Source organism: Mobula birostris, chromosome 7 (assembly GCF_030028105.1).
Source record: "Mobula birostris isolate sMobBir1 chromosome 7, sMobBir1.hap1, whole genome shotgun sequence".
Taxonomy (NCBI): domain Eukaryota; kingdom Metazoa; phylum Chordata; class Chondrichthyes; order Myliobatiformes; family Myliobatidae; genus Mobula; species Mobula birostris.
Genome location: NC_092376.1, coordinates 49,322,097 through 49,349,004, shown reverse-complemented (window position 1 = coordinate 49,349,004; position 26,908 = coordinate 49,322,097). Strand labels below are relative to the sequence as shown.

At 41.2% G+C, this 26,908-nt stretch overlaps 1 protein-coding gene across 1 annotated transcript in view; it reads left to right on the top strand.

The window, feature by feature from the left end:
• ddx10 (DEAD (Asp-Glu-Ala-Asp) box polypeptide 10) overlaps nt 1-26,908 on the top strand; it is a 252,448-nt gene that overhangs the window by 201,851 nt on the left and 23,689 nt on the right. Inside the window, exon 17 of the mRNA XM_072263101.1 lies at nt 6,746-6,891. Within this exon, the coding sequence (XP_072119202.1) occupies nt 6,746-6,891 (146 nt within the window). The remainder of the gene's footprint in view (nt 1-6,745; nt 6,892-26,908) is intronic.

Below are 26,908 nucleotides of genomic sequence, written 5' to 3'. Positions count from 1 at the left end.
CTATGGACATGTGGTCGATGTTTAGATCTCTTGCAGGATATTAGGGATAAATTTGTCCCGGTGAGGAAAATAAAGAATGGTAGGGTGAAGGAACCATGGGTGACAAGTAAGGCGGAAAATCTAGTCAGGTGGAAGAAGGCAGCATACATGAGGTTTAGGAAGCAAGGATCAGATGGGTCTATTGAGGAATTTAGGGTAGCAAGAAAGGAGCTTAAGAAGGGGCTGAGAAGAGCAAGAAAGGGGCATGAGAAGGCCTTGGCGAGTAGGGTAAAGGAAAACCCCAAGGCATTCTTCAGTTATGTGAAGAACAAAAGGATGACATGAGTGAAGGTAGGACTAATTAGAGATAAAGGTGGGAAGATGTGCCTGGAGGCTGTGGAAGTGAGCGACGTCCTCAATGAATACTTCTCTTCAGTATTCACCAATGAGAGGGAACTTGATGACGGTGAGGACAATATGATTGAGGTTGATGTTCTGGAGCATGTTGATATTAAGGGAGAGGAGGTGTTGGAGTTATTAAAATACATTAGGACGGCTAAGTCCCCGGGGCCTGATGGAATATTCCCCAGGCTGCTCCACGAGACGAGGAAAGAGATTACTGAGCCTCTGGCTAGGATCTTTATGTCCTCGTTGTCCACGGGAATGGTACCGGAGGATTGGAGGGAGACGAATGTTGTCCCCTTGTTCAAAAAAGGGGGTTAGGGATAGTCCAGGTAATTATAGACCAGTGAGTCTTATGTCTGTGGTGGGAAAGCTGTTGGAAAAGATTCTTAGAGATAGGATCTATGGGCATTTAGAGAATCATGATCTGATCAGGGACAGTCAGCATGGCTTTGTGAAAGGCAGATCGTGTCTAACAAGCCTGATAGAGTTCTTTGAGGAGGTGACCAGGCATATAGATGAGGGTAGTTTAGTGGATGTGATCTATATGGATTTTACAAGGCATTTGACAAGGTTCCACATGGTAGGCTTATTCAGAAAGTCAGAAGGCATAGGCAGGAAAGTTTGCCCAGGTGGATTCAGAATTGGCTTGCCTACAGAAGGCAGAGGATAATGGTGGAGGGAATACATTTGGATTGGAGGATTGGGACTAGTGGTGTCCCACAAGGATCGGTTCTGGGACCTCTACTTTTCGTGATTTTTATTAACGACCTGGATGTGGGGGTAGAAGGGTGGGTTCTGCAAGTTTGCAGACGATGGTGTTGTAGATAGTGTAGAGGATTGTCGAAGATTGCAGGGAGACATTGATAGGATGCAGAAGTGGGCTGAGAAGTGGCAGATGGAGTTCAACCCGGAGAAGTGTGAGGTGGTACACTTTGGAAGGACAAACTCCAAGGCAGAGTACAAAGTAAATGGCAGGATACTTGGTAGTGTGGAGGAACAGAGGGATCTGGGGATACATGTCCACAGATCCCTGAAAGTTTCCTCACAGGTCGATAGGGTAGTTAAGAAAGCTTATAGGGTGTTAGCTTTCATAAGTTGAGGGATAGAGTTTAAGAGTCGTGAGGTAATGATGCAGCTCTATAAAAGCTGCATCATTAGGCCACAATTAGAGTTCTGTGTCCAGATCTGGTCACCTCACTGTAGGAAGGATGTGGAAGCATTGGAAAGGGTACAGAGGAGATTTACCAGGATGCTGCCTGGTTTAGAAAGTATGCATTATGATCAGAGATTAAGGGAGCTAGGGCTTTACTCTTTGGAGAGAAGGAGGATGACAGGAGACTTGATAGAGGTGTACAAGATAGTAAGAGGAATAGTTGGAGTGGATAGCCAGCAACTCTTCCCCAGGGCACTACTGCTGAATACAAGGGGACATAGTTTTAACGTAAGGGGTGGGAAGTTCAAGGGGGAGATTAGAGGAAGGTTTTTTACTCAGGGAGTGGTTGGTGCATGGACTGCACTGCCTGAGTCAGTGGTGGAGGCAGATACAGTAGTGAAATTTAAGAGACTACTAGACAGATATATGGAGAAACTTAAGGAGGGGGCTTATATGGGAGGCAGGGTTTGAGGGTTGGCACAACAATGTGGGCTGAAGGGCCTGTACTGTGCTGTACTATTCTATACACACTTGTGCTTCCTGAGGGGACTGAATGTGTTGGAACGTTGATGGGGCACCGGTCAAGTGGGCTGTGTTATCCTAGATAATGTTGAGCTTTTGGGGTGTTAATAGAGTTACATTGATCCAGGAAGAAGCTGTTCCTAAACATTGAATGTGCGTCTTCAGGCCCCTGTATCTCCTCTCTGAAGGTAGTGATGCAAAGAGGGCATGTCCTGAATGGTGAGGGTACTTTTTGATGGATGCCACCTTCTTGAGGCACCTCCTTCTGAAGATGTATTTGATGGTGGGGAGGCTAGTGGAAATATTTCAAAATCTACCCTGCCATGTCCCTGTACGTGTTTCAATAAGGTCACCCTCCACATTCTTCAAAACACTGAGGGATGCAGTACTTAGTGCAGCCTCACCAATATCTTGCATATTTGAAATATGCTTCCCTCTTTTTCACTGAAGGGCATGGAATAGGCCCTTCAAGCGACACTGCCCAGCAATCCCCGATTTAATCCTAGCTTAGTCATGGAACAATTTACTTCCCAATCGGTACATCTTCAGACTGTGGGAGGAAGCCAGAGTACTTGGAGGAAAACCATGTGATCACGGGGAGAATGTACAAACTTCTTACAGCAGCGGTGGGAATTGAAGACGGGTTGCCTGTGCTGTAAAGCGTTGTGCTACAGTGCTTCCCCCAGCCCAAATATATTCAAGAATAGTCAATTTAGAAGGAATATTGCTATTGTAAGGATTGTATTTATGCATTCAGCTTTGTATTGGTTAGAATTTTGGACAGTTAATACACTTTGCTGGCTAACATTATGTAATTACACTCTCAGGATAGTCCCCTGGTATCTTTGTATGCTTTGATCAAAATTACTGCTTCTACTCAGTATTCTGAAAGCAATGCTTCTATTGTAATCAGTTCAAGTGGCCTTTTCACTATGTTTTCTCAAAATGACAGATTCTTTTGAATGAGTGATACATCTTTAGGTTTTTCTTCTGAAAAATTGTCTTAAGTTGCACAGAGCAAGTGTATTGATAGACTACAGATTTAAAAAAAGAGTTTCAATTTGCACTAATACCATTGTTGTATGATCTTCATTGTGATCAGTAATTGAATAGAATTGTTAACATTTTCTATCATCATTGAATCTCAGGTATAAAATGGACTTGGATAAGGGCATATTTTTAAAGTTTTGTGCAGCAATCGTCAGCTTCACCATTCAGCACAGATATGAATATTAGGTTGCAACATTGTAGCAGTATTTCTTGTAATAAGATCATAGGGTATAAGAGCAGAATTAGGCTATTTGGCCCATCAAGTTTGCTCCATCATTTCATCATGGCTACTCCATTTCCCTCTCAACTCCAATCTCCTGCCTTCTTTCACTCTCTGGCTAAAGAAATTCCTCCTCACCTCTGTTCTAAATCAGCGCCCGTGTGTTCTGAGACTGTGCCCTCTGGTCCTAGACTCCCTCACCATAGGAAATGTCATCCCCACATTCATTCTAGGCCTTTCAACATTTGATAAGTTTCAATGAGATCCCCCCCCTTGTTCTGAATTCCAGGGAGTACAGTCCCAGAGCCATCAGTCGGACCTCATAGAGTATCCCTCTCATTTCTGGACTCGTTCTCATGAACTTCCTTTGAACTTTCTCCAATGTTAGCATATTCTTTTTTAGATAAGGTGCCTTAAACTGCTCACAATACTCCAAGTGAGGCCTCACCAGTGCCTTAAAAAGCCTCAACATTACAGCTTTGCTTTTATATTCTAGTCCTCTTGAAATGAATGCTTACATTGCATTTACCTTCCTCACCACTGACTCCACTTGCAAATTTACCTTTAGGGAATCCTACTCGTGGACTTCCAACTCCCTTTGCACCTCAGATTTTTGAATATCCTCTGCATATAGAAATTAGTCTATGCTTTTATTTCTTTTATGAAAGTGCGTAGCCATACACACTATATTCCTTCTGCAGCCTCCGTTTCTTCAACACAACCTGCCCCTCCACCTGTCTTCAAATAGTCTGCAAATTTGGCCACAGAGCCATCAATTCTGTCATCCAACATTAAAAGGAAGTGGTCCCAACACAGAGCCCCTGAAGATTCACATTCACATTTTTTATTCACATTCTTTGCTTCCTGCCAATCAGCCAATGCTCTATCCATGCTACTATTTCTCTTGTAATACCATGAACTCTTAATTTATTAAGCAGCCTTATGTGTGGCATCTTGTCAAATCTAAGTGCTCAGCATTCATCGATTCTCCTTTGTCCATCCTGCCTGCTATTTCCTCAAATAATTTCCACAGATTCATCAGGCAAGATTTTCCATTAAGGAAATTATGCTGGTCTCAGTCTATTTTATCAAGTGCCTCCAAGTACCTCGAAACCACATCCATAGCAGTCAACTCCAACATCTTCCCAAGTACTGAGGTCAGACTAACTGGCCTACAATTTACTTTCTTCTGAATCCCTCCCTTCTTGAAGAGTGGAGTGATATTTGCAATTTTCCAGTCCTCTGGAACCATGTCAGAATCTATTGATTCTTGAAAGATCATTACTAATGCCCTCACAATCTCTTCAGCCATCACTTTTAGAACAATCAAGTGTAGACCATCTGGTCCAGGTGATTTATCTACCTTCAGACCTTTCAATTTCCCAAGCACCTTCTCTTTAGTAATGGCAACTTCACTTACTTCTGCTCCCTGACACTCCTGAAATTCCAGCATACTGATAATGTCTTCCATCAACAGACATTAATGTAAAGACCTATGCAAGTTACTTATTCACTTTGTCTGCCATTACTATGTCTCCAGCATCATTTTCCAGCGGTTCGATATTTACCCTTGCCTCTCTTTTACTCCTAATACATCTGAAGAAACGTGTGCTATCCTTTTAAGTATTATTGGCTAGCTTACCTTCGTATTCCATCTTTTCCCTTGTGATTTTTTAGTTGCCTTCTGTTAGTTTTTAAAAGCTTCCCAATCCTCTTAGCTTCTGACTAATTTTTGTTTTACAAAGTTTGTATTATATGCTCTCTTTGGTGTTTGACTTCCCTTGTCAGCCATGGTTGCATCATTGTGCCCTTATCATACTACTCCTTCTTTGGGATGTATCAATCCTATACCTTCTGAATTACTCCCAGAAATTCCAGCCATTGCTGCTCTGCTGTCATCCCTGCTAGTGTCCTTTTTCAATCAACTTTGGCCAGTTCCTCACTCATGCCTCTGTAACTCCCTTTACTTCACTGTAATATTGATACATCTGACTTTAGCTTCTCCCTCTCAAACTGCAGAGTGAATACTCTCATATTATGATCACTGGCCCCTAAGGATTTCTTTGCCTGAAACTCACTAATGAATTCCGTTTCATTACACTACACCCAGTCCAGAATAGCTGATTTCCTAGCGGGCTCAATCACAAACTGCTCTAGAAAGCTATCTTGTTGGCATTCTACAAATACCCCCCTTGGGATTCAGCACCAGCCTGATTTTCCCAATCTACCTGCAAATTGAAATCCCTCATGAATATTGTAACATTGCCCTTTTCACATTGCTTTTTTATCTCCTTTTGTCATTTGTAGCCCACAACCTGGCTACTGTTCGAAGGCCTGTATGTAATTCCCATCGGGGTCTTTTTACCCTTGCAGTTTCTTAGCTCTATCCACAATGATTCAATGTCTTCCGATCCCATGTCATCTCTTTCTAAGGATTTGATTTCATTTTTACCAGCAACGCCACGCTACCCCTTCTGCCTCCCTGTCTGTCCTTTTGATACAGTGTGTATCCTTGGATGTTAAGCTTCCAGCTATAATCTTCTGTTAGCCATGACTCAGTGATGCCCACAATGTCATACCTGCCAAACTCTAACAGTGCTACAAGTTCATCTACTTTATTCCGTATACTGCGTGCATTCAAATATAACACCTTCAGTCCTGTATTCACCCTGCTTTTCAGCTTTCTGCCTAGCTCCCTAAAATCTGTCTTCAGGACCTCTTCGCCTTTCCTACCTATGTCATTGGTGCCAATATGTACCAAGACTCCTGGCAGCTCACACCTCTCCCTTTAGGATGCTGTGGACCCGATCTGAGACATCCCTGACCCTGGCACCTGGGAGACAACATGCCATCCGGGTGTCTCTATCATGACCACAGAATCTTGTCTCTATTCCTATGACTATGAAACCTCCTGTGACTACTGCAGTCCTCTTCAACTCTTCTGAGCCACAGTGCCAGGGTCAGTGCCAGAGACCCAGTCGTCGCCCCCTCAATAGTACCTAGAGCGGTATACTTATTACAGTATTGAGGGGAACAGCCACTTTTGTTAATAATGTTAGTTTACTGAAATAATATTTCTTTTACTTACAGTATTGTTTCTAATGTAAAGTGTTTGAGAATATGGGTTTCTTTTTGCTCTGTGCATTCCCTTACATTGCATCCTTTAAGTAAAATTGGGGAAAGTGAGTGTTATAGAATAGTTTGATGGTGCAGCTCATGCTGAAGAAATCAAGCACAGCAGGTGCCAGTGAGGAATCGGTACGCACAATTTTTTAAGCTCTTAAATGTTGCTGTGAAAAGAAATGAAATTTATTTCAAGCCTGAACTGAATGACTACATTTGTTTTTAGATGATAAAAAGTAATTTACCAAAAAGTTTATTTTACTGAATGTTATTGTTTTGCCTTGTTATCTTAGCAATCTGAAGAGGAAGCTGTTGCTTACCTGGAACGGAGTGACGGGGAGGAAAGTTTTGATCCTTCTGATCTTCCTGATCCTGATAAATGTAGAGACTCCGATGAGAACAATGACAGTAGTGTTTCGGAATCTGAAGACTATTACAGGTTAGTTTTCTTTTGTGCAGAGGAATCTTTGTTCTTGTTTCGGACAGAGAACTGTTTTGCCCATGCTTAAAAGTGAAAAGGGCCTTTACAAAATGTTCCCTGATTGCTAGTAATTAGTTCAGTTACCAGTATTTTTAAAAGTTACAAGATTTCAAAGACCCTGTTTTTTCAGTTTCTATGGGAACTAATCTGGCTAATAAAGGAAGGGGAAATTCTTTAAAGTTTTACCAGATTATCTTGTCAGCAGCAAATGAAAATTGAAATTTAATGGATGGAAAATGGAGATCTTTGTGCCACATTGCTTTAGTAGGTATCTTTATGACTATGCCATACTAGTTGCATTCAGGTACTGCACTCTAAGATCTATGGAAGTCTCTGTAATGACATGAGAGCTCTCTGCACAATGACTGAGTGCCTTTGAAATTGCACTGACTATATAAGATATTGAATTTTGTTGATTTCTAAATAATTGTTTCCAGAGAGACGATCCATGTTCTTTTTTGCCAAGGCATTTGTCCATTGTAAAAAATATTGTTTGTGTCTTATTTCTCTGATTCGGATAGCTTAATTTATCATTTTTGCCTCTCATGGAGATGAAATGCTTTTGTTCAACCAGCATGATTATTAGTTTAGTCATTTACTTTTTAGTTTTCCTTTCTTTATTATGTGATATTTTTTTTTAATGACTGTCCAAAAGGAATTCTCCAGGCTTTCTAATATTATTACAGCTTCTGTTGCTTTCTGTTGTACACCATAAGAAATGCTTGTCAGTTAGCTTTAATGTTGAAGTACTGTAAGTCTTAAATATGCTGCTTTTCCCTGTTCTTTTCAGTGCCCCTAGTTTACTGTGCACAAAGCTATTCTGAGATCTGTGCTAGACTCACTCACTTACTCATCTTGATAATTGCAAAGTGCCTTCCTTTACAGCCTTTGGGCTGGCTTGCTGATTTGATAAGTGCATTTTCCCAAAAATGTAAAAGCACTTTTCATGTATCTAGTTAACTGAGATGCTTTATTTATTGAGGCCTGTATTATTTTATTTGGATTGATGAGGCTATACACTGTGTTTAAAACCTCATACGTTATTAAGAAAATAAGTGGGTGATACTTAAAAGTAGCATCACATTGCTGGAAAATAACTGGAAAGCTTAAGCATCAGTTTAATTTGGAATCATTTTGTTTTGAGTTACAAGAAAAAAATCTTTTTATGTATGATCTTAGGAATTGTTTTAAAATAACTTGATGTTGGCAAGCTTTTGCCAGAAACTCAGGTGGACCAACTAATTGAAACCATGGTTACAAGAGCACAACATAATTTGCCTCCAACTCAGTCTTTCCTCCAGCTTTGGGGCAGAAGCACTTGGACAGATTATGGAAATGAGCAAAGATGTGACAGATGGAATATAATGCAGGGAAGTGCATGGTCATGCACTTTGGCAGAAGGAATAAAGACTATTTTCTAAAAGGGGAGAAATTCAAAAATCAGAGGTGCAAAGAGATTTGGGAATTCTCATGCAGGATTTCCTGAGGTTTAACTTGCAGGTTGAGTTGGCAGTAAGTAAGGCAAATGCAATATTAGCATTCATTTCGAGAGGGCTAAAATACAAAAGCGAGTATGTAATGCTTAGGCTTTATAAGACATTAATCGGACCGCAGTTGGAATATTGTGAGCAGTTTTAGATGTGCTGGTATTGGAGAGTAGGAGGTTCACCGAGAATAATCCCAGGAATGTAAAGATTAACATATGAGAATCATTTGATGTCTCTGGATCTGCACTCACTGGAGTTTAAGAAGAATGAGGGGCAGAAGAATCTTATTGAAACCTATCGAATATTGAAAAGTCTGGATGTGGAGAGGATGTTTCCTATTGTGAGGGAGTCAAGACCAGAAGGCACAGCCTCAAAACTGAGACTTATCCATTTAGAACAGAGATGAGGAAAAATGTACTTAACCAGAGGGTGGTAAATCTGTGGAATTAATTGCCATAGGTGGCTGTGCAGGCCAAGTTATTGAGTGTATTGAAAGCAGTGGTTGATAGGTTCTTAATTTGTCAGGGCATCAGCTGTTACAGGGAGAAGGTAGGAGAATGGGATTGAGAGGAATAATGGATCAGCCATGATGGAGAGGTGGAGCAGACTCAATGGGCCAAATGGCTAATTGTGCTCCTATGTCTTATGGTTTGAGGCAGAATTATAAGCTTGATAGGACACCTGTGCATCTGTAAAGAGTGACCACATGTTGAACTGAAGCGGAAGAAAAAAGCTGAAAGCTTTGTTCGGGAAAAAAATCTATTGAGTCCATTTCTAATTGGGGAGGGGCTGGCTTTTTTCTCATCTGTACTTAAGAATAGAGCTGGATTTAAAGGAAAGGCTGTATTTATTTTTACTTTTTTGACACACAGTGTGGAGTAGGCCTTTCCAGCTGCGCCACCCAGCAATCCTCCAATTTTAATCCTAACCTACTGCAGGCCATGCTCATGGCTAGAAAATGTAAGCATTGTACACATCCTTGTCTGAGATGAGGTAATTGACAGATGTACAGAGGTAAATGGACAGGGATATGCAGTTCGAAACAGCAAAGTTATATTTTGCTTAATTTTCATTGTAAGTTTCAAACCCGATCTAATGCCTTTATATTTTTGCTCTCTTCATTGCCGATAAACACAAAAAAGGCAGCCAACCATTAGTATCCATCCCTGAGATTTTCACCACACATTGAAACACCTGCCAACCTACCCACAGTCTTGTTCAATCTTAGTGCGGCTAAACCCCACTTCCCTTTTTTGTTAAATGTATGTGGCTTGCTTACTGATTTGCATATTTTCATAACTGTTACTAGTAAGGTAAAAAGCATATGTAATAAATAGAGGGGGCATCTTTGATAGGTTTCTGAATGGAATGGTCAGTAATGCAATTTGAGCCCCAAAGCACCAAGCTAACAGATTTAATTTGTGTTTTTTTAACATTCATTTTTGGGATCCTGAATCAATGCTATCTTTCAGGGAAGTGTACTCCCACAATGCTTTTGGAAAGTGAAATTTTAGGCCTAGTAATGACGAAGGAAGATAAATATATTTCCAAGCCAGGATGGTGAGGAACCTCAGGTGATGATATTCTGATTTGTCCTTGACCTGTGTGGTAGAGATTGCAGATTTGGGATAAGTTATTCAAGTAACCGAAATGAATAGCGCAGTGCATTTTGTGGATAGTATCACTACAGCTACTGTGTACCAGCAGAGTAGATAATGAATGCTTTGGGTGTTGATGAGGTGTCAATCAAGCAGGTGCCTGGTGCTGAATGGTCAGGAGAGAGTTTGCCACCACTTTCCATAACTCCTTGCTTCCTTCAGGGGCAGAAGGCCCGTAGAGTCAGTGCCACATGCAGAACAGTTGCATTCCTCCACTTGGATCCCCCAACCTATTCTCTCCATATTCTCATCAACTTGCCCCAAGTTCTGCCACTCACCTGCATGCTTGATGTAATTTACAGCAGTGAATGAATTTGTCAACCTGCAGGACATTGGGGTGAGGGAGGAAACTAGCATACCTGGAGGAAACCAATCTGGTTCCAGGAAGAACCTTCAAACTCCATACATGTGTAGCACGAGTTCAGGAATGAGTGCCAGGTCACCGTGGTTACCTATTCCTGTAACCATGGTGTTTTGTCATTGGTCCTATTGACTTTCTGGTGAATTCAGGATATTGAAGTTGAAGGACTCGGTGAAGGTAATACCTAACTACTTTCACATATTGTAAATTTGAAAAGGAGACCATACTATGCATGTGTTTTTATATATAATGGAATTTAATTTATTCATTCATTGTAACGTAGTCATCCTGATCCATAAAGCATTATTGTTATAAAAGAGCAAGTTCTTCAATTCTCCTTGCGAAGCAGTTTAAGTTTTATTGACCCTTGGAAGACGACCCTTGGAAAATGCTTCTGTTGGAGGAGGCAGCATTTTTCTGATTTTATACAGCTGAAGCTGAAAGAAACATTGCAAATCTTGTTTTACTGGTAGCTTGTAGATGTATTGGATCTATTGTCATGCCCCTCGCTTGGGTGGTGTGGTGCTCAATTTGTAGTTTAAAGGGACTTGGAGACTGCTCAATCTGGTATCTGCTGATGCTCCACTAACTTCCTGCTGGCACTTCTCAAGTGTTATGGAAATATTTAACTTTTGAGTTGTATGTGATCTTCACTGCAGACTATAGAGGATGCTTCAACATATTTCAATGTGAAATGCTTAACAATCTGATAAATCTCTGTGCTAAAATTGAAGTTTATTGTTTAAATTAATTTTCAACCACTTTGGCATTATTTATTTTCTTGCTAAGTACTGATAAACGGATTATATAGAAAATAAGAGGCACACATTTATGGTTTTCATAAAATAACTCCTTCAGTGTGTGTGGGATATTTGATTTTAGATCAACTAATTTTTTTTAACTGGCGTTTTATTTTTATTAAAAATACATTTTGCTGAGGTTTCTTTTGTTCTATTTGACTTTTCTTTCAAAATGTTCTGTAAAGCTTTTCTGTCTTGAATTTGCTGGGGTTTCTCTCTTTTTGTTTATAACAACAAATGAAGTGCCAAGACTGAGCAAAGAGTACTTCCATGATCGTTGGTTTGAGATCACAATGATCTGTCATTTACCTCCATGTACCTTCTCTTATCACATCTCTTTATAACTAAAAAACTATTGATTTCAGATACAAAATAAGCAATTGAGCAAGATTCAGTTGCTGTTTGCAGAAGAGACCCAAATTCGTTCTATGCATCCAAGGGAACATTGCTTTGTGGATCCAGAACTGGCTTGCCCACAGATGGCAAAGAGTGGTTGTAGACAGGTCATATTCTGCATGGAGGTCGGTGACCAGTGATGTGTCTCAGGGATCTGTTCTGGGACCCCTACTCTTTGTGATTTTTATAAATGACCTGGATGAGGAAGTGGAGGGATGGGTTAATAAATTTGCTGATGACACAAAGGTTGGGGCTGTTGTGAGTTATGTGGAGGGCTGTCAGAGGTGACAGCAGGACATTGATAGGTTGGAAACTGTCTGAGAAGTGGCAGGTGGAGTTCAACCCAGATAAGTGTGAGGTGGTTCATTTTGGTAGGTCAGATATGATGACAATATAGTATTAATGGTAAGACTCTTGGCAGTGTGGAGGATCAGAGGGATTTTGGGGTCCAAGTCCATAGGACGCTCAAAGCTACTGCGCAGGTTGACTCTGTGGTTAAGAAGGCTTACGGTGTATTGGACTTCATCAACCGTAGGATTGAGTTTAAGAGCCGAGAGGTAACGTTAAAGCTATATAGGACCCTGGTCAGACCCCACTTGGAGTAGTGTGCTCAGTTCTGGTCACCTCACTATTTGAAGGATGTGGAAACTATAAAGAGGGTGCAGAGGAGTTTTACAAAGATGTGCCTGGATTGGGGAGCATACCTTATGAGAATAGGTTGAGTGAACTGGGCCTTCTGTCTTTGGAACAACGAAAGATGAGAGGTGACCTGATAGAGATGTATAAGATGATGAGAGGCATTGATTGTGTGGATAGTAGAGGCTTTTTCCCAGGGCTGAGAGGGCACAGTTTTAAATGCTTGGAAGTAGGTACAGAGGAGATGTCAGGAGTAAAGTTTTTACGCAGAGAGTGGTGAGTGCGTGGAATGTGCTGCCACAACGGTGGTGAAGGCGGATACAATAGGGTCCTTTAAGAGACTCCTGGATAGGTACATGGAGCTTAGAAAAATAGAGGGTTATGGGTAACCCTAGGTAACTTGTGAAGTAAGTACATGATCCGCACAGCTTTGTGGGCCGAAGGGCCTGTATTGTGCTGTAGGTTTTCTATGTTTCTATGCATCAACCAAAATAATTTTCTACTGTTTTACTTGAGTTATATTGAAAACTTAAATCATTGTCCTCTAGATATCTTAATTCCAAGTAACACGATTGTAGTTTATGCATTCTCTCCTCATAATTTAATCCTTGAATTCCAGGAATCCTTATGGTAAATTAATGCTCCAGGGCCGGTAAGTTCCCTGAACTGCTTATAATACTCCAGATTTTATTGAACCAGTGCTACAAAAAACTATACATAACTTCTGTTATCCTGAACTGTACTGCAGTTCTCTGTCTGTTCAGTTTTGCAGTCCATTAATCTGTTTGGATATTTTCTGAACCCTTCCTTGACTTGTTAATGATCTAGTTACACAGTCTCCTGAGACACTTTGTAACTCTGTTGCTTTTGAAAGTACTCCATTTTATCCCAAATAGGCAACAAAGCATTTGTATACTTTGAAATCTGTTTACTACAACCATTTTATGATTTTATGTTTTCATTGGTATTGCTTATAATATCATCTACCACTCTGTCATTGTCAAACTTGGATCCATGCCTTTCTGTTCCGTTCTATAACTAATGTCTAATAGTGAAAAAGTGTTATGGCAAATTGGTGAAGCAGAATATTTGGCCCAATAGATTTTTAATTGCTAGTTAAAGTTTATGATAGAATACCCAATACAAACTGCAGTATTATGCAAAAGTCTTAGGCAAATGGAGTTATCAACATGGATTGGACAACAAGGTAAATCTGGCGGGAACAAAGAATATTGGGAGTGTTGAGGGCGGAGTACCATGGGAGAGGTGTGGGACATGTATCAGAGAAGGAGTGCCAGGGCTGGGGATGGCATGGGTGGAGGTACACCCAGCTCTGGGATACCAGGCAAGGTCATTTCATTCTAAACAAGCAGCTTATTGATCATTACAGGGTGTCACTCTCTGGTGCTTTGCGTTCCCTCCCCTCTCCCTTCCCCCTTTCCCAACCATGCTTTCCCTCTTGCTGTCCCTTTCCCGCTGTCAGTCCACAATACAGACCCATTAACAGAATTGGGTTTATCATCACTCATCTGTCTAAATTTTTTTTAAATCATGGCAGCAATACAATGTAATAGCTACATATGTGCCTAAGACTTTTGCACAGTACTGTACATGTTGGTTCTCCATCAGCACACATGCTGAGTGGTGCCACAATAACAATCTCCTGCACAATGTCATCAAGACCAAGGAGCCGATTATTGACTTCAGGAAGAGGAAAACGGAGGTCTAGGAGCTAGTCCTCATCGGAGGATCAGAGGTGGGGAGGGTCAACAACTTTCAATTCCTCGGTGTTATTGTTTTGGAGGACCTGTCCTAAGCCCAGCATATACAATTGTGAAGAAATCACAGCAGCTTCCTTAGAATTTTGCAAAAATTTATTATTACATCTAAAACTTTGACAAACTTTTATAGATGTGTAGTGGAAAGTACATTGACTACCTGTATCACAGGCTGATATAAAAACACCAGTGCCCTTGAATAGAAAATCCTACAAAAAGAAATGGATATGGCTCAGTCCATTATGCGTAGTGCCACCATTGTTGCAGGAAAGCAGCATCTATCATCAGTGACTCCCATCAGCTCGGTCATGCTCTCTTCCTGCTGCTGCCATTAGGAAGAAGGTACTGCAGCCTCAGGACTCACACCACCAGGTTCAGGAACAGTATTACCCCTCAACCAACGGACTCTTGAACCAGGGAGCATAACTTTACTCAACTTCAATTGCGCCAACACTGAACTATTCCCACAGCCTATAGACTCACTTTCAAGGACTCTTCATCTCATGTTCTCAATAGCGATTGCTTATTTTTGTTCTTCTTTTTGTATTTGCACAGTTGGTTATATTTTGCACACTGTTTGTCGCTCAGTTGGTGCAGTCTTTCATTTATCCTAATATGGTTATTGGAGTTATTGAGTATGCTCGCAAGAAAATGAATCTCATTTATATATGGTGATATATGCACTTCGATAATAAATTTACTTTGAACTTTGAACTCTCTTTGCAGTGTAGCATTTCTGCGTAATGACTTAGACTAATCAGAATTTTCAAATTATAGAATAGGAATTAGCTGAGACGTTGACCTCAATGCATATATGCTGCAGTTTGAGGTATTTTGGCATTAATATAATCATTTAAACTAATTTTTAAATTGCTGATCAAATTAACTCTTACTACTGCAACTAAGGGCATTGTCAGTCATCTTTACTGTGATTCATAGGTACAAATAATTATCAAGCGGTCAAGACAAGCTTTAAAAAGCCGGGTTGCATTGTGCAATTATGGAATGTGTTAAATGTGTAGGGAATCCAGGTTAGTGGGGTTGTTGCTGATATATCCTGATAATTGATATCAGATCATCACTATGACTCATGCTGAAGAAGCTTTGTGTCTCGTTTTTTTTGTGGTTATCATTAAAGTGCAATTCAATGTACTACATATAATTGCCATCATGAGGCTACTTCCCACTTATCCTTCCAGAAGCAATAACAAAGACAGCAATAAGTTGAAAAACCAGCTCTCTCACTAATGCTTAAATTAGTTAATATAAATGGCAAGCAGATTTGTTTTTGTAAGTTGGAACCATAACTACTTGCTGTTCTATATATGAATATTTTATATTACTTAAAATATTCATTGCATGTTGTATGTACGTATAACAAGGTTTTGAGTTGCATCATGTTTTCTATAGTCCAAAGATCACCCTTTTTGTTTCCAGTTAATTTATGTTTTTTTTCAAAGAAAATTAGTCTCAGTTGTTACGTACCCAGTAACTGGGTTGCCAAATCAGCGGAAATGGAACGCTCGTCGGAGTCTGTGATTACTAGGAACTAATAAAACTTTATTAAAGAAATAAGTAATACAGTACTCTAATCGTAAGGATATAAATGTAACATATACACAGAACTAGGATAATAAGAAACAACCAAGCTCTATCGCAGTCAGGGGTAAAATGATCAGTCTCAAGTGAAGCAGAGTTCAGTTCAGTTTAGTGCAGTTCGAAGAAGTTGCTGTTGTTTTACCGTTGGGGAGAGAGAGAGTGGGAGATGCAATTGGTTTCAGGCAGACCTTTTGATGTCTTCGCAGTTGGTTTCGGGCAGACCTTTTGATGTCTTCTAATCCCGCTGTGCTCACCGACTGTGACCCCTCCGTTCCAGATACGATCGTTCTTCCGCAGTGAACCTGGCACCCAGGCAAGGGCGGACACACACCCCAAGTTCCCACCGATGGTACCTTTACACCCTGTGAGCCTCTGATCGGTTCCCGTGAACCGGTCCTCCAAACTCCCACCACTTGTGGGGGCACACTGCTCTTTCCAGGGTCTCATGGTGTGTCTCGTGCCTTAGCAAACCTGCTCCTTTTATCCCCCTGCTGGGGTATCACCTGGCTATCAAACTTCAAACAGTTCAGGTTCAAAGCAACTGGTCTGTCAATATCTGAATTGTGTTTCTTTCCTGTTAATCTCTCCCTTCTCTGTCAGTAGCATTTTGAATGTTTCTACATTGTCTTCCATTATCTCTCTCATTAGCATCATCCGTCCGGTAACTCTGCTTGGCGTAACACATGACACAGTTAATTGAGAATGTTTTAAGTTTTACTGAAATAAATAAAAGCTATGTATTCTTTTATTTACCTGTTTTCTGGTGCACTCTGGCAAGAAGTTGATCTTAATTAATCTTTTAATTGAGCCCTAAGCAAATTAAAACATATTTTAATATTGAATAAAACAGTGATCCATTTTCCTGGAGGAATCAGTCAAAACTTAGAGATTCAATTTCACATTAATATATTTAAACACAAGAAGTCAATGTTTTCAATGCTTGAGAGAAGTTTGGATAGGTACATGGATAGTAGGGAAATAGAGGATTATAATCCAGGTGCAGGTCATTGAGAGTAGGCAGTTTAAATTGTTTTGACATGGACTAGATGGGCCAAAGGGCCTATTTCTGTCCTGTACTTCTCTATGATCCCAAGTAAGAGACACTACACATGGATTTGAATTCTAAATCGCTGTACAATTTCTTAAATTGTGACAGGAAATAGGAGCTAAAAGAAAACAGTAAACACAGATGACCATCTGTACTTTAAGGCCATTATGCCAAGTGTGATGATATACTGCACCATGAAGGCCCATCTGAAATGTTATCAATGTTTGACTGAAAGCTGTGTAAAAGGGGGAAAAGCTCGGTGAAACCTGAAAAATGAATGTGGCACCACAAGTATTAAGCTGTGTGTTAAAAATAGCAGGCTGAAGTTCACCAGGCCAATGGGCATGCTTTTCTTGCTTCCACTGTGATGTTCACAGCCTTGCAGTTAACTCTGGTCTTCTGTCTGCCATGACCTTTATCCATAATTTTACTAATTTACAGCTAATTAGAGTTAATTGGCATTGTGTATGCTGTTTTGGCAAAGAGAATGGAACTATTACACAATTATCACCTCTGGCTGTTGATATCATTCTGCGGATATTGTATTGACATATTGTATGCACAAAATCATACTAGTTGAATTGAACTGGCTGCACAAACTTCCATTATACCAAAGTTATACCAAAAGAAAAACAAAAGGCTACTGAAATAAAAACAGAAAATAGTGAAAATATCTTGCCCTCTAGGATATTTCTGGCAATTTTTATTTTTATATCAATTTGCTGTAGTTTTGACTTTGGAACTGGTCTTAATTTCCATTAATAACCTTGGATTTCTGTCAAAGAAAGGAAATCTGTGCTGAATTTCATCCATCCGTTGTAGAATCATAGAAAGTTACAGCACAGAAGGAAGTCCCTCTGCTGATCATATGCATGAATCCCACTTGAAACTTTGTGACTGCTAGTCTGTAGGTTATAACAGGTCAGAAAAGTACTTTCTAAATATGGTGAGGGTTTTTGTATCCAACAGCTTTTCAGATGCATCAGTCGTTGGAACTGCGATTCTACTTCTTCTAGCATTACCTTAAATCTGTGTTCCCTACCTTTCAACTTCTCTGCTGTGAGAAAAAGATTCGTCTTTTATTCAGCAATAAAACAACCAAAGAAAACAATCCCAGCCAATCTTGCCTTATAATTTGCATTCCCTAAATCTGCCAGATTGCTCATCAATCTCATCTCTTCCCTTTCTAATCTTATAACATCCTCCCCATAATAAGGTGATAAGACAATCCTTAGTTAGCTGTGCCTAACTAATATTTTCTACAATTCTAGCAAAGTCTCTGTACTTTAACCTTCAGGAATCTGCAACTATTCAGCCAAGATCCTTCTGTTCCTTTACACTTCTTAATATCTTACTAGAATAGTTTATTTCCTTGCCTTATTTACACACTCTAAATACGTTTCTCACATTTCTTTACACTTAATTCCATTTGTTACAGTTTTGCTTAGCTGATCAATCCATTGGTTTATTTTTGGAACCTCTTCCCCTTAGTCAACCATATCACCATGATTATTAATTGTGATCCTTTAAGTTTAATATAAAAAAGGAAAGGTATGTCACATCTGGAGTTTCTCCAGTTAGCGGACCATTTCCCTCCTCGCCTCTCTGACGTAGTGGGGAACCATGTACGAGGCAAGTTACAGTAGTGGTTTGCCATTGCCTTCTGCCGGGTGAGTTTCCAAAGAGATCACCAGCTCGTAACCCAGCACAGATAGAAAGCGTGCAGGGATGCCGGCTGGATTCGAACTCGGGACCTACGCCACCAGCCGGGTCAAGTTTAATATAGACATGGAGCCAAGGTATAGTTGCGAGACCTGCAGAACCCTCTTGCCTGGAGCCTATTTATTTAAAGCCATGTGCTTTCTGTCACAAATGGTATGAAATCAGAATCATTTTCCCTTGCATCCATTGGATGTTACTTTTCCAAGCAGTTTGCCATGTGATATTTTGTCAGACACCTCGCTAAGTACGCATTGACTATGTGATCCAAATCACATACCTTGCCCTCATCCACTCTCCTTGTTATTTCTTCAACCATTAATCAGAAATCACTTTAAATTAAATATCCATGCTGATTGTCCTTCATTAAACTGTGTCTTTAAGGAAAAATTATGCATAATCCAGGGAGAATGCCTTGGATTGTTAATCTTCAGAATAGTGTTTATCACCTCATTGGATTAGAAGTGGGAGATGTAATTTGCCTACACAGTTTATTTATTAAAAAAATTGTTTTGATGGATGGCTCATTGCTTTGATGTCTGGTTATTTTGGTTTTATGTGTGTCATAGTCATAGTCATACTTTATTGGTCCCGGGGGAAATTGGTTTTCGTTACAGTTGCACCATAAATAATAAATAGTAATAAAACCATAGATAGTTAAATAGTAATATGTAAATTATGCCAATAAATTATGAAATAAGTCCAGGACCAGCCTATTGGCTCAGGGTGTCTGACCCTCCAAGGGAGGAGTTGTAAAGTTTGATGACCACAGGCAGGAATGACCTCCTATGACGCTCTGTGCTGCATCTTGGAGGAATGAGTCTCTGGCTGAATGTACTCCTGTGCCCACCCAGTACATTATGTAGTGGATGGGAGACATTGACCAAGATGGCATGCAACTTAGACAGCATCCTCTTTTCAGACACCACCGTCAGAGAGTCCAGTTCCATCCCCACAACATCACTGGCCTTACAAATGAGTTTGTTGATTCTGTTGGTGTCTGCTACCCTGTATGTGTGTGTGTGCGCGCGCGTGCGTGTGCGTGCGCCCTTAACTCCTGGTGGAGTCGTCGGGGCGCCATCATGACAAGCTTTTTTTGCACTGATCTTTTTGGTATGCTCATCGTACGCTGTGTCTTGAGCATCTGAAACCTGAAGCCCATCCCTCTCCAGGTTTTTTTTTTTTACGAGGTCGAGTTGTTAGCTTGATACTCAACCCAGGCACGGATGGAGAGCGTGCAAGGGAGCCGGCCGGATTCGAACTCGGGACCTCTCGCCCCAAAGTCCAGCACTGATGCCACTACGCCACCAGCCGTTTATATGTTTTAAATTGTTGAGAAGTTATTGTCAATGAAAATTGCTTAATTTTATACCATAATACCATAAGATATAAAAGCAGAATTAGGCCATTCGGCCCATTTGGGTCTGCTGCACCATTTCATCATGGCTAATCCATTTCCCTCTCACCCCAATCTCCTGCCTTCTCTCTGTAACCTTTCATGCCCTGACTAAGCAAGAATCTGCCTCCACAGCCACCTGTGGCAATGAATTCCACAGATTCACCACTCTCTGGATAAAGAAATTCCTCCTCCTCTCCATTCTAAATGCCTGTCCCTCTATTCTGAAGCTGTGTCCTCTGGTCTTAAGAGTCCCCCAACCATAGGAAACATCCTCTCCCCTCTATCAAGGCCTTTCAATATTGGATAGGTTTCAATGAGATCTCTCCTAATTCTTCTGAATTCCAGCGAGTACAGGCCCAGAGCCATCGAATGTTCCTCATATGATAAGCCCCTTTCAATCCTGGAAACATTTTCATGAACCTTGTTTGAACCTTCTCCAATGTCAGCACATTCCTCCTTAGGTAAGGGGCCCAAAACTGCTCACAGTACTCCAGTTCACCAGTGCCTTATAAAGCCTCAACATTACATCCTTATTTTTATATTTTAGTCCTCTCAAAATGAAGGCTAACAGTGCATTTGCCTTCCTCACCACCGACTCACTCTCCAAATTAACCTTTAAGGAATCCTGCACAAGCACTCCCAAGTCCCTTTGTACCTCAGATTTTTGAATTTTCTCTTCATTTAGAAAACAATCTAACCTTTTATTTCTTCTACCAAAGTGTATGCCTATACACTTCCCGACACTGTATTCCATCTGCCACTTCTTTGCCCATTCTCCTCATCTGTTGTTTGGGTTGTATCTATCCAGCACCTGTTCTGCCGTCATTCCTGCTAGTGTCCCCTTCTAATCAATTTTGGCCAACTCCTTTCTCATGCCTGTGTAATTCCCTTTATTCCACTTTAATCTGATACATCTGATTTTTACCTGCTTCCCAATTTGCAGGGAGAATTATATCATATTATGATCACTGGCCCCAAAGAGTTCCTTTACTTTAAGCACCCTTACCAAATCCAATTCATTGCACAACGCCCAACCCAGAATACCTGATCCCTTAGTGGACTCAACCACAAGTTGCTCTAAAAGCCATCCTGTAAGCAATTTACAAGTCCCCCCTCTTGGGATCCAGCACCAACCTGAGTTTCCAATTTAGCTGCATATTGAAATCTCCCATAACTATCATAACATTCCCAATAATGTTGAACCTGAAAGAGTCAATATATTCATTGGATATGTACTTGGTTATAGAAAGGCAGTATTAGTTTAAATTTAGAGCATCTCGGCCTATTTTACTGGTCCAAAGCAACATATTGAAGATGCTGCAATTCTGAAATAAACTGAAAATGCTAGAAATACTCATGGTTTTAGCAAATCTGTAGAGAGAATAAGCTTTTCAGATCAATGATCTTTCATCCCTGGAAAAAGTTAGACGTTATCAAAAAAAATTTAAATGCCGTAGGCATGGCAAGGGCAGAGATAACAAAACCATTGGAATGCAATGGATGGGGCAGGTGTGAATAATAATCATTGGTGATAAAGCCGTGTGGCAGAGAGTCAACAAAGTATTATTAAGGAATAAAAATGATGTGTCTGGAGATGATGGAAATATATAATAATTCGCTGAAATTGAAAACAGAAATGGTTAAAAACTCAAAGAGTTGAACATTATGAATGTGAGAAACGGTGCTGGAACCATTGAACTCTGATTTTGAGAGCAGGAATTTTCAATGCAGCTAGTTGGAAAATAAGAATTTATTCTTTATGCTTATGTTGGGCTTCATGGAACCTTTATGGGAGGCTGAAATCCAAAGTCAGTGGGAACGGGTTAGACAATTAAAAGGAAGGCAGAAGATTGAGGGTCATATTCATGGACTGAGCAGCAACATTCTGCAAAGTGGCTGTCTAATCTGCTTTTGATCCCTCGGTGTGGAAGATTTCATATCATGAGTAGTAAATGCTGTACATTAAGTTTGAAGTACAAATGGGGACCTAAAAAGAGCGTTTGAGCTTCGATATAGCAAGAAATGCAAGGATGGGAGTGGTCATTGATAGTAAATGTGAAGCAGCGATTATCAGGAAGAAGAGTCCAGTTGAGATGCTGTAAGCCGGGTGATGATGAAAATGTGCCTGATGCTGGCGTTCTGCTTAGAGGTAACAAAGTACAGACAGAAGATGTTGAACTTGGAGACTTGTGGGGTGGAAAGGGAGACCTTAACCTTACTCTGGGCTTGCAGTGAATTCTGCTCTCTGATCTAGAAATCAAGGTTTAAAAAGGCAAGTTGAGGTAAAGTGAAAGTGGGAGCAGATTGAAAATTGGCTCGACTTATTTCCTTCATTGCTGTTTGGCCAAAGGAGCAGTTTAATGTGAGGCCCAATTTCAACAAGTGGAAGGAGGGTGGCAGTGGGAGTTGAGGGTCTGATTGGTCCTCTGTTCAAGAAAGAAATGAAGAGTCCAGAGGGTGTTTTGATAGGGAATGATTAAAAAGAATTAGATGTCCATGAGGACAAAAGATAGTTAGGGTCAGATTGTTCTACTAAAATAAAAGCAGGTTGCTGGAATTAACTTCAGGTCAAGTGGCATATGTGAAGAGAGGAAACAGCTAATCTTTTGGGTGGATGAAAGTGCGTTGACATAAACCATTAATTCTGTTTCTTTCTCCATAATCGCTGTCAGATGTTTTCCAAGAATTTCTGCTATTTCAAGCTCCCAATATCTATAGAATTTTTGCTCTTGAATTACTATTTCATTTCCTTTTGTTTTTGTTTTCTCTTGGATTTTGTTTTATTTTACTTTTAATTCAAAAGCTATTCATGTTATAGCTAGAACTATTCAAGCAATTATTTCATATGGCCCACCATGAGTTCGACAGCGAGGCCACTGTTCCAACTAGAAAGGAATAATCGGTCGACTGTTTATTCCTTTCCACAGATGCTATCTGACCTGAGCACCCCAGCATTTTGTGTGTGTTATTCCGGATTTCCAACATCTACAGAATCCCTTGTGCTTGTGTCTCTTCTAAGTGTTTGTAACCCATAATCTTCTAAATCTGTCTGAGTAAACATTAGCATTTTCTAGGAACAAAATACTGCATTGATATTAGTCTGAGCCAATTTATTGAGTTCATTGCCCATCAGTCCTTCAGAACATGTATTATTTATGCCCAGTAGTTCAGAATCAGCTTTATTATCACTGACATTAATCGCAAAATGTGTTGTTTTGTGGCAGTAATACAGTGCAGGCATAACAAATGAATTTCTGGTCAAAATGACGCCACAGAACGATTCCTCAGGCAACATCTTCCAGATAGTCAATCATTTCATTCTTCTACATCTTCTGCTTATTCTTTTTATCTTAATTTTGTTTTTGAAACTGACTTGGTCTGTGGTTTGTTCGAGTGAGCTAGCACTCTGCTGTGACTGAGAAAACACCAGGGGAGAAACTACCACAAAGAGAAGCTCAGCAACAAGGTGAAGAGCCATGATCGACTATATTTCTCGCCGATTAAAGTGTCAAGGAAGATTGAAACATCGAGGCAAATGCGGAGAAAAGTGAGTGGATCTTGGAGAGGCCACCGAAGGGGCCGGTGGTTCAAGTCATAGCCCTCGGAGGGGCCGGTGGTTCAAGTCATAGCCCTCGGAGGGGCCGGTGGTTCAAGTCATAGCCCTCGGAGGGGCCGGTGGTTGGAGTCGCTGCCCTCAGAGGGGCCGGTGGTTCGAGTCGCTGCCCTGAGAGGGGCCGGTGGTTCGAGTCGCTGCCCTCAGAGGGGCCGGTGGTTCGAGTCGCTGCCCTCGGAGGGGCCGGTGGTTCGAGTCGCTGCCCTCGGAGGGACCGGTGGTTCGAGTCGCTGCCCTCGAGGGGCCGGTGGTTGGAGTCGCTGCCCTCGGAGGGGCCAGTGGTTCGAGTCGCTGCCCTCGAGGGGCCGGTGGTTGGAGTCGCTGCCCTCGAGGGGCCGGTGGTTGGAGTCGCTGCCCTCGGAGGGGCCGGTGGTTGGAGTCGCTGCCCTCGGAGGGGCCGGTGGTTGGAGTCGCTGCCCTCGGAGGGGCCGGTGGTTGGAGTCGCTGCCCTCGGAGGGGCCGGTGGTTGGAGTCGCTGCCCTCGAGGGGCCGGTGGTTCGAGTCGCTGCCCTCGAGGGGCCGGTGGTTCGAGTCGCTGCCCTCGGAGGGGCCGGTGGTTCGAGTCGCTGCCCTCAGAGGGGCCGGTGGTTCGAGTCGCTGCCCTCAGAGGGGCTGCTGGGTCCCGATGCTCTTGAAGATGTTATCGAAATTCTGAGAATTATGGATTGGACTGTAGTTCATATTGGTCTCTTTCAATTCTATGTTTTTATCGTGTACTCGCCCATGTTTTCTTGTTGGGATTAATGGGTTGGGGAGTTGGGTGATCTGTTAGTCTTTGTGTGAGGGAGGGGTTGGCAGAGTTTGGGGTTTGTGAGTTTTTGTTATTTTTCTTTTCATGCGGGGGGATTGATGTCTTTCATCTACTCAGGTTTTCTGTATTTTGTGGCTATCAGGAGAAGACAAATCTCAGAGTTGTGTTCTGCGTACATACTTTGATAATAAAATGAACCTTTGAAATTACTATGCTACAATGAAAATAAATAGTTTAAAAGAGGAATAGTAACGTAGTTTTCATGGATGTGTGAACCACTTAGAAATCTTTCCATCACTGACCCCTCAATAAGAATGTGTATATATTCTCCTGATTTCCCCTTCATGAAGTCCACAATCTATTCCTTGGTCTTGCTGGCACTGAACGTAAGGTTATTGCTGTGAGTCCTGTCTACCTCCTCACCTCTATCTGCCAACAACAGTGGTGTAATCGGTTTGTAGATGGCATTCGAGCTGTACCTAGCCACGTAGTCATGAGTGTACAGAGAGTAGAGCAGCTTGCTGAGCACACGTCATTGAGACGCACCTGTGATGATTGTTGGTGGGGAGGAAACGTTATCACCGGTCTGTACTGACTGGTGTTCTGATGAGGAAGTCAAGAATCCAATTGCAGAGGGAGCTTAGAGGTTTAGAGTTTGAAGTTTGTTGATTAGCACTGAGCAGATACCGATGTTGAACACTGAGCTGTAAATCGATAAACAGCAACCTTACATGGGTAATGCTATTGTTCAGATGGCTCACAATCCAGTGGAGAGCCAGCTAGATTGCATCGGTTGCAGACCTGTTGTGGCGCTAGGCCAATTGCAGTGGATCCAGGCCTTTGCTCGGGCAGGAATTACCTCTGCCTTTGAACAACCTCCCAAAGCACTTCATCACAGTAGTGGTGAGTGCTACTGGGCAGAAGTCATTAAGCAGCTCTCTCTTCTCCTGTTGGGCACCAGTATGCCCTTTGGAAGCAGATAGAGAACGCCAGCTGCAGCAATGAGATGTTGAAGATGTCCTTAAACCCTTGGTTGGCACAGGTTTTCCGCACCCTGCTAGGTACATCATCGGGGTCTGACACCTGGCGAGGATATGTTAGAAATACAGATTTCACTAAGATGTAGTCTTCCACACCTTACATTCTAAACAAAATATGAATACTCTTACAGAGATTGCAGTGTTTAACATCATTGCTTATGTTTCCCCAAATAAAGATTTAGAGATATGAATGTTCAATTCTTTGCTGTTTTTTTGGTGCTTCAAAGCAAGGCAGGTAGAACCTTGCTTTGAAAGCAGAGCAATTTTTGAACAATGCAGTTTTATTAGAATTGTGAGTTATGCTATTTTCTTTTCCTGATGAGTTACCTGCATCAATCTTTTGCATGAGGGTTCTATGCTTTGGTTCCAGAAGTACCAAATGCATTAATGAAAGAACAGCTATTCATATGACTTATTTAATGGTGATATAATATTCCTCAGAGTCTGCAGAGTTTCAGTTTGGTGAGTAAAGGAGACGGGAGTGACAGTAAATAGGGATGTTCAGTTGAAAGTGTGAGTCAATACAAATCAAATATTTTTCTAAGAAGTTGGTGAATATTTTTTGATTTTTTACTTTATAGCTATCAGAAAAAGTGAGAATATTTTTGCACACCATACTCCATTTCACGTCTGCAACCCAGTCACTTAACCTGTCTCCATTCTGTTGTAGACTGTGTATCTCACAACTCACATTCACATTTAGACGTGTGTCATCACTAAACTCAGGTACATTTTCATCTAATTAGTAAAAATTATGAATACCCTGGGCCCATTACAACCCCAGTTGCACCCTTTTAATAACAGTTGGTCAAACTCAGTCCTGTTAATTCTGACTGTTTGATGTCTGCCCTCATTCCATGCCAACGTTGTGCATCCTTGCATCATCTTATGAAACACTTCTTTAAGTTTGATTTGAAATAGAGGTGTATTACATCTAGTAGCTTCCCTCATCTGCCCTGCAAAATTACATCCTCACAAACTGAATTTGTCATTAGCTTTTTACCCTTCACAAACTGTGGTCACTGATATGCTGTTCTGTGATTTTTGTAAACGTCTTGTTACCACATTTTTGTATCTTTCAAGCATCTGGTATCAGGCCAAGTAGTTTATAGTTCCCATTTCACCTCACTTGAAACAATTATGTTTACAAAATTCCAGTTTGTTGGTCTTATTCCTGAAACTAGGAGCTCTGAAAGATCATGACTAATTCAACTGCCTGTTTTAGAAATGTAGGATGTAGACGGTAAGACCCAGAAGGTTTGCCAGATTTCAGTCCCTTTCATTTCAACGCTATGCTCCCTTTATAGATATGGTGCCACTCTGTTTCTTCCAGCATGATCTCAGGTACATTCTTCCAAAAGGAGTCCAGATCCCAGCTTGTTGGCATATAAGCAACACACATCAAAGTTGCTGCTGAACACAGCAGGCCAGGCAGCATCTCTAGGCAGAGGTACAGTCGACGTTTCAAGCCGAGACCTTGAATTTCCAGCATCTGCAGAATTCCTGTTGTTGGCATATAAACGGTCTCTTTCAATGAATGTATCTGGCTGCACTGAGAATGGATTTGACATCAAATGTTTCTCCAGTTGGCAATCAGTGGTGAGCGGTGTGCTGCAGGGGTCAGTGCTGGGCCCACAACTGTTCACAATATGCATTAACGATTTGGAAGAGGGGACCGAGTATAGTGCAT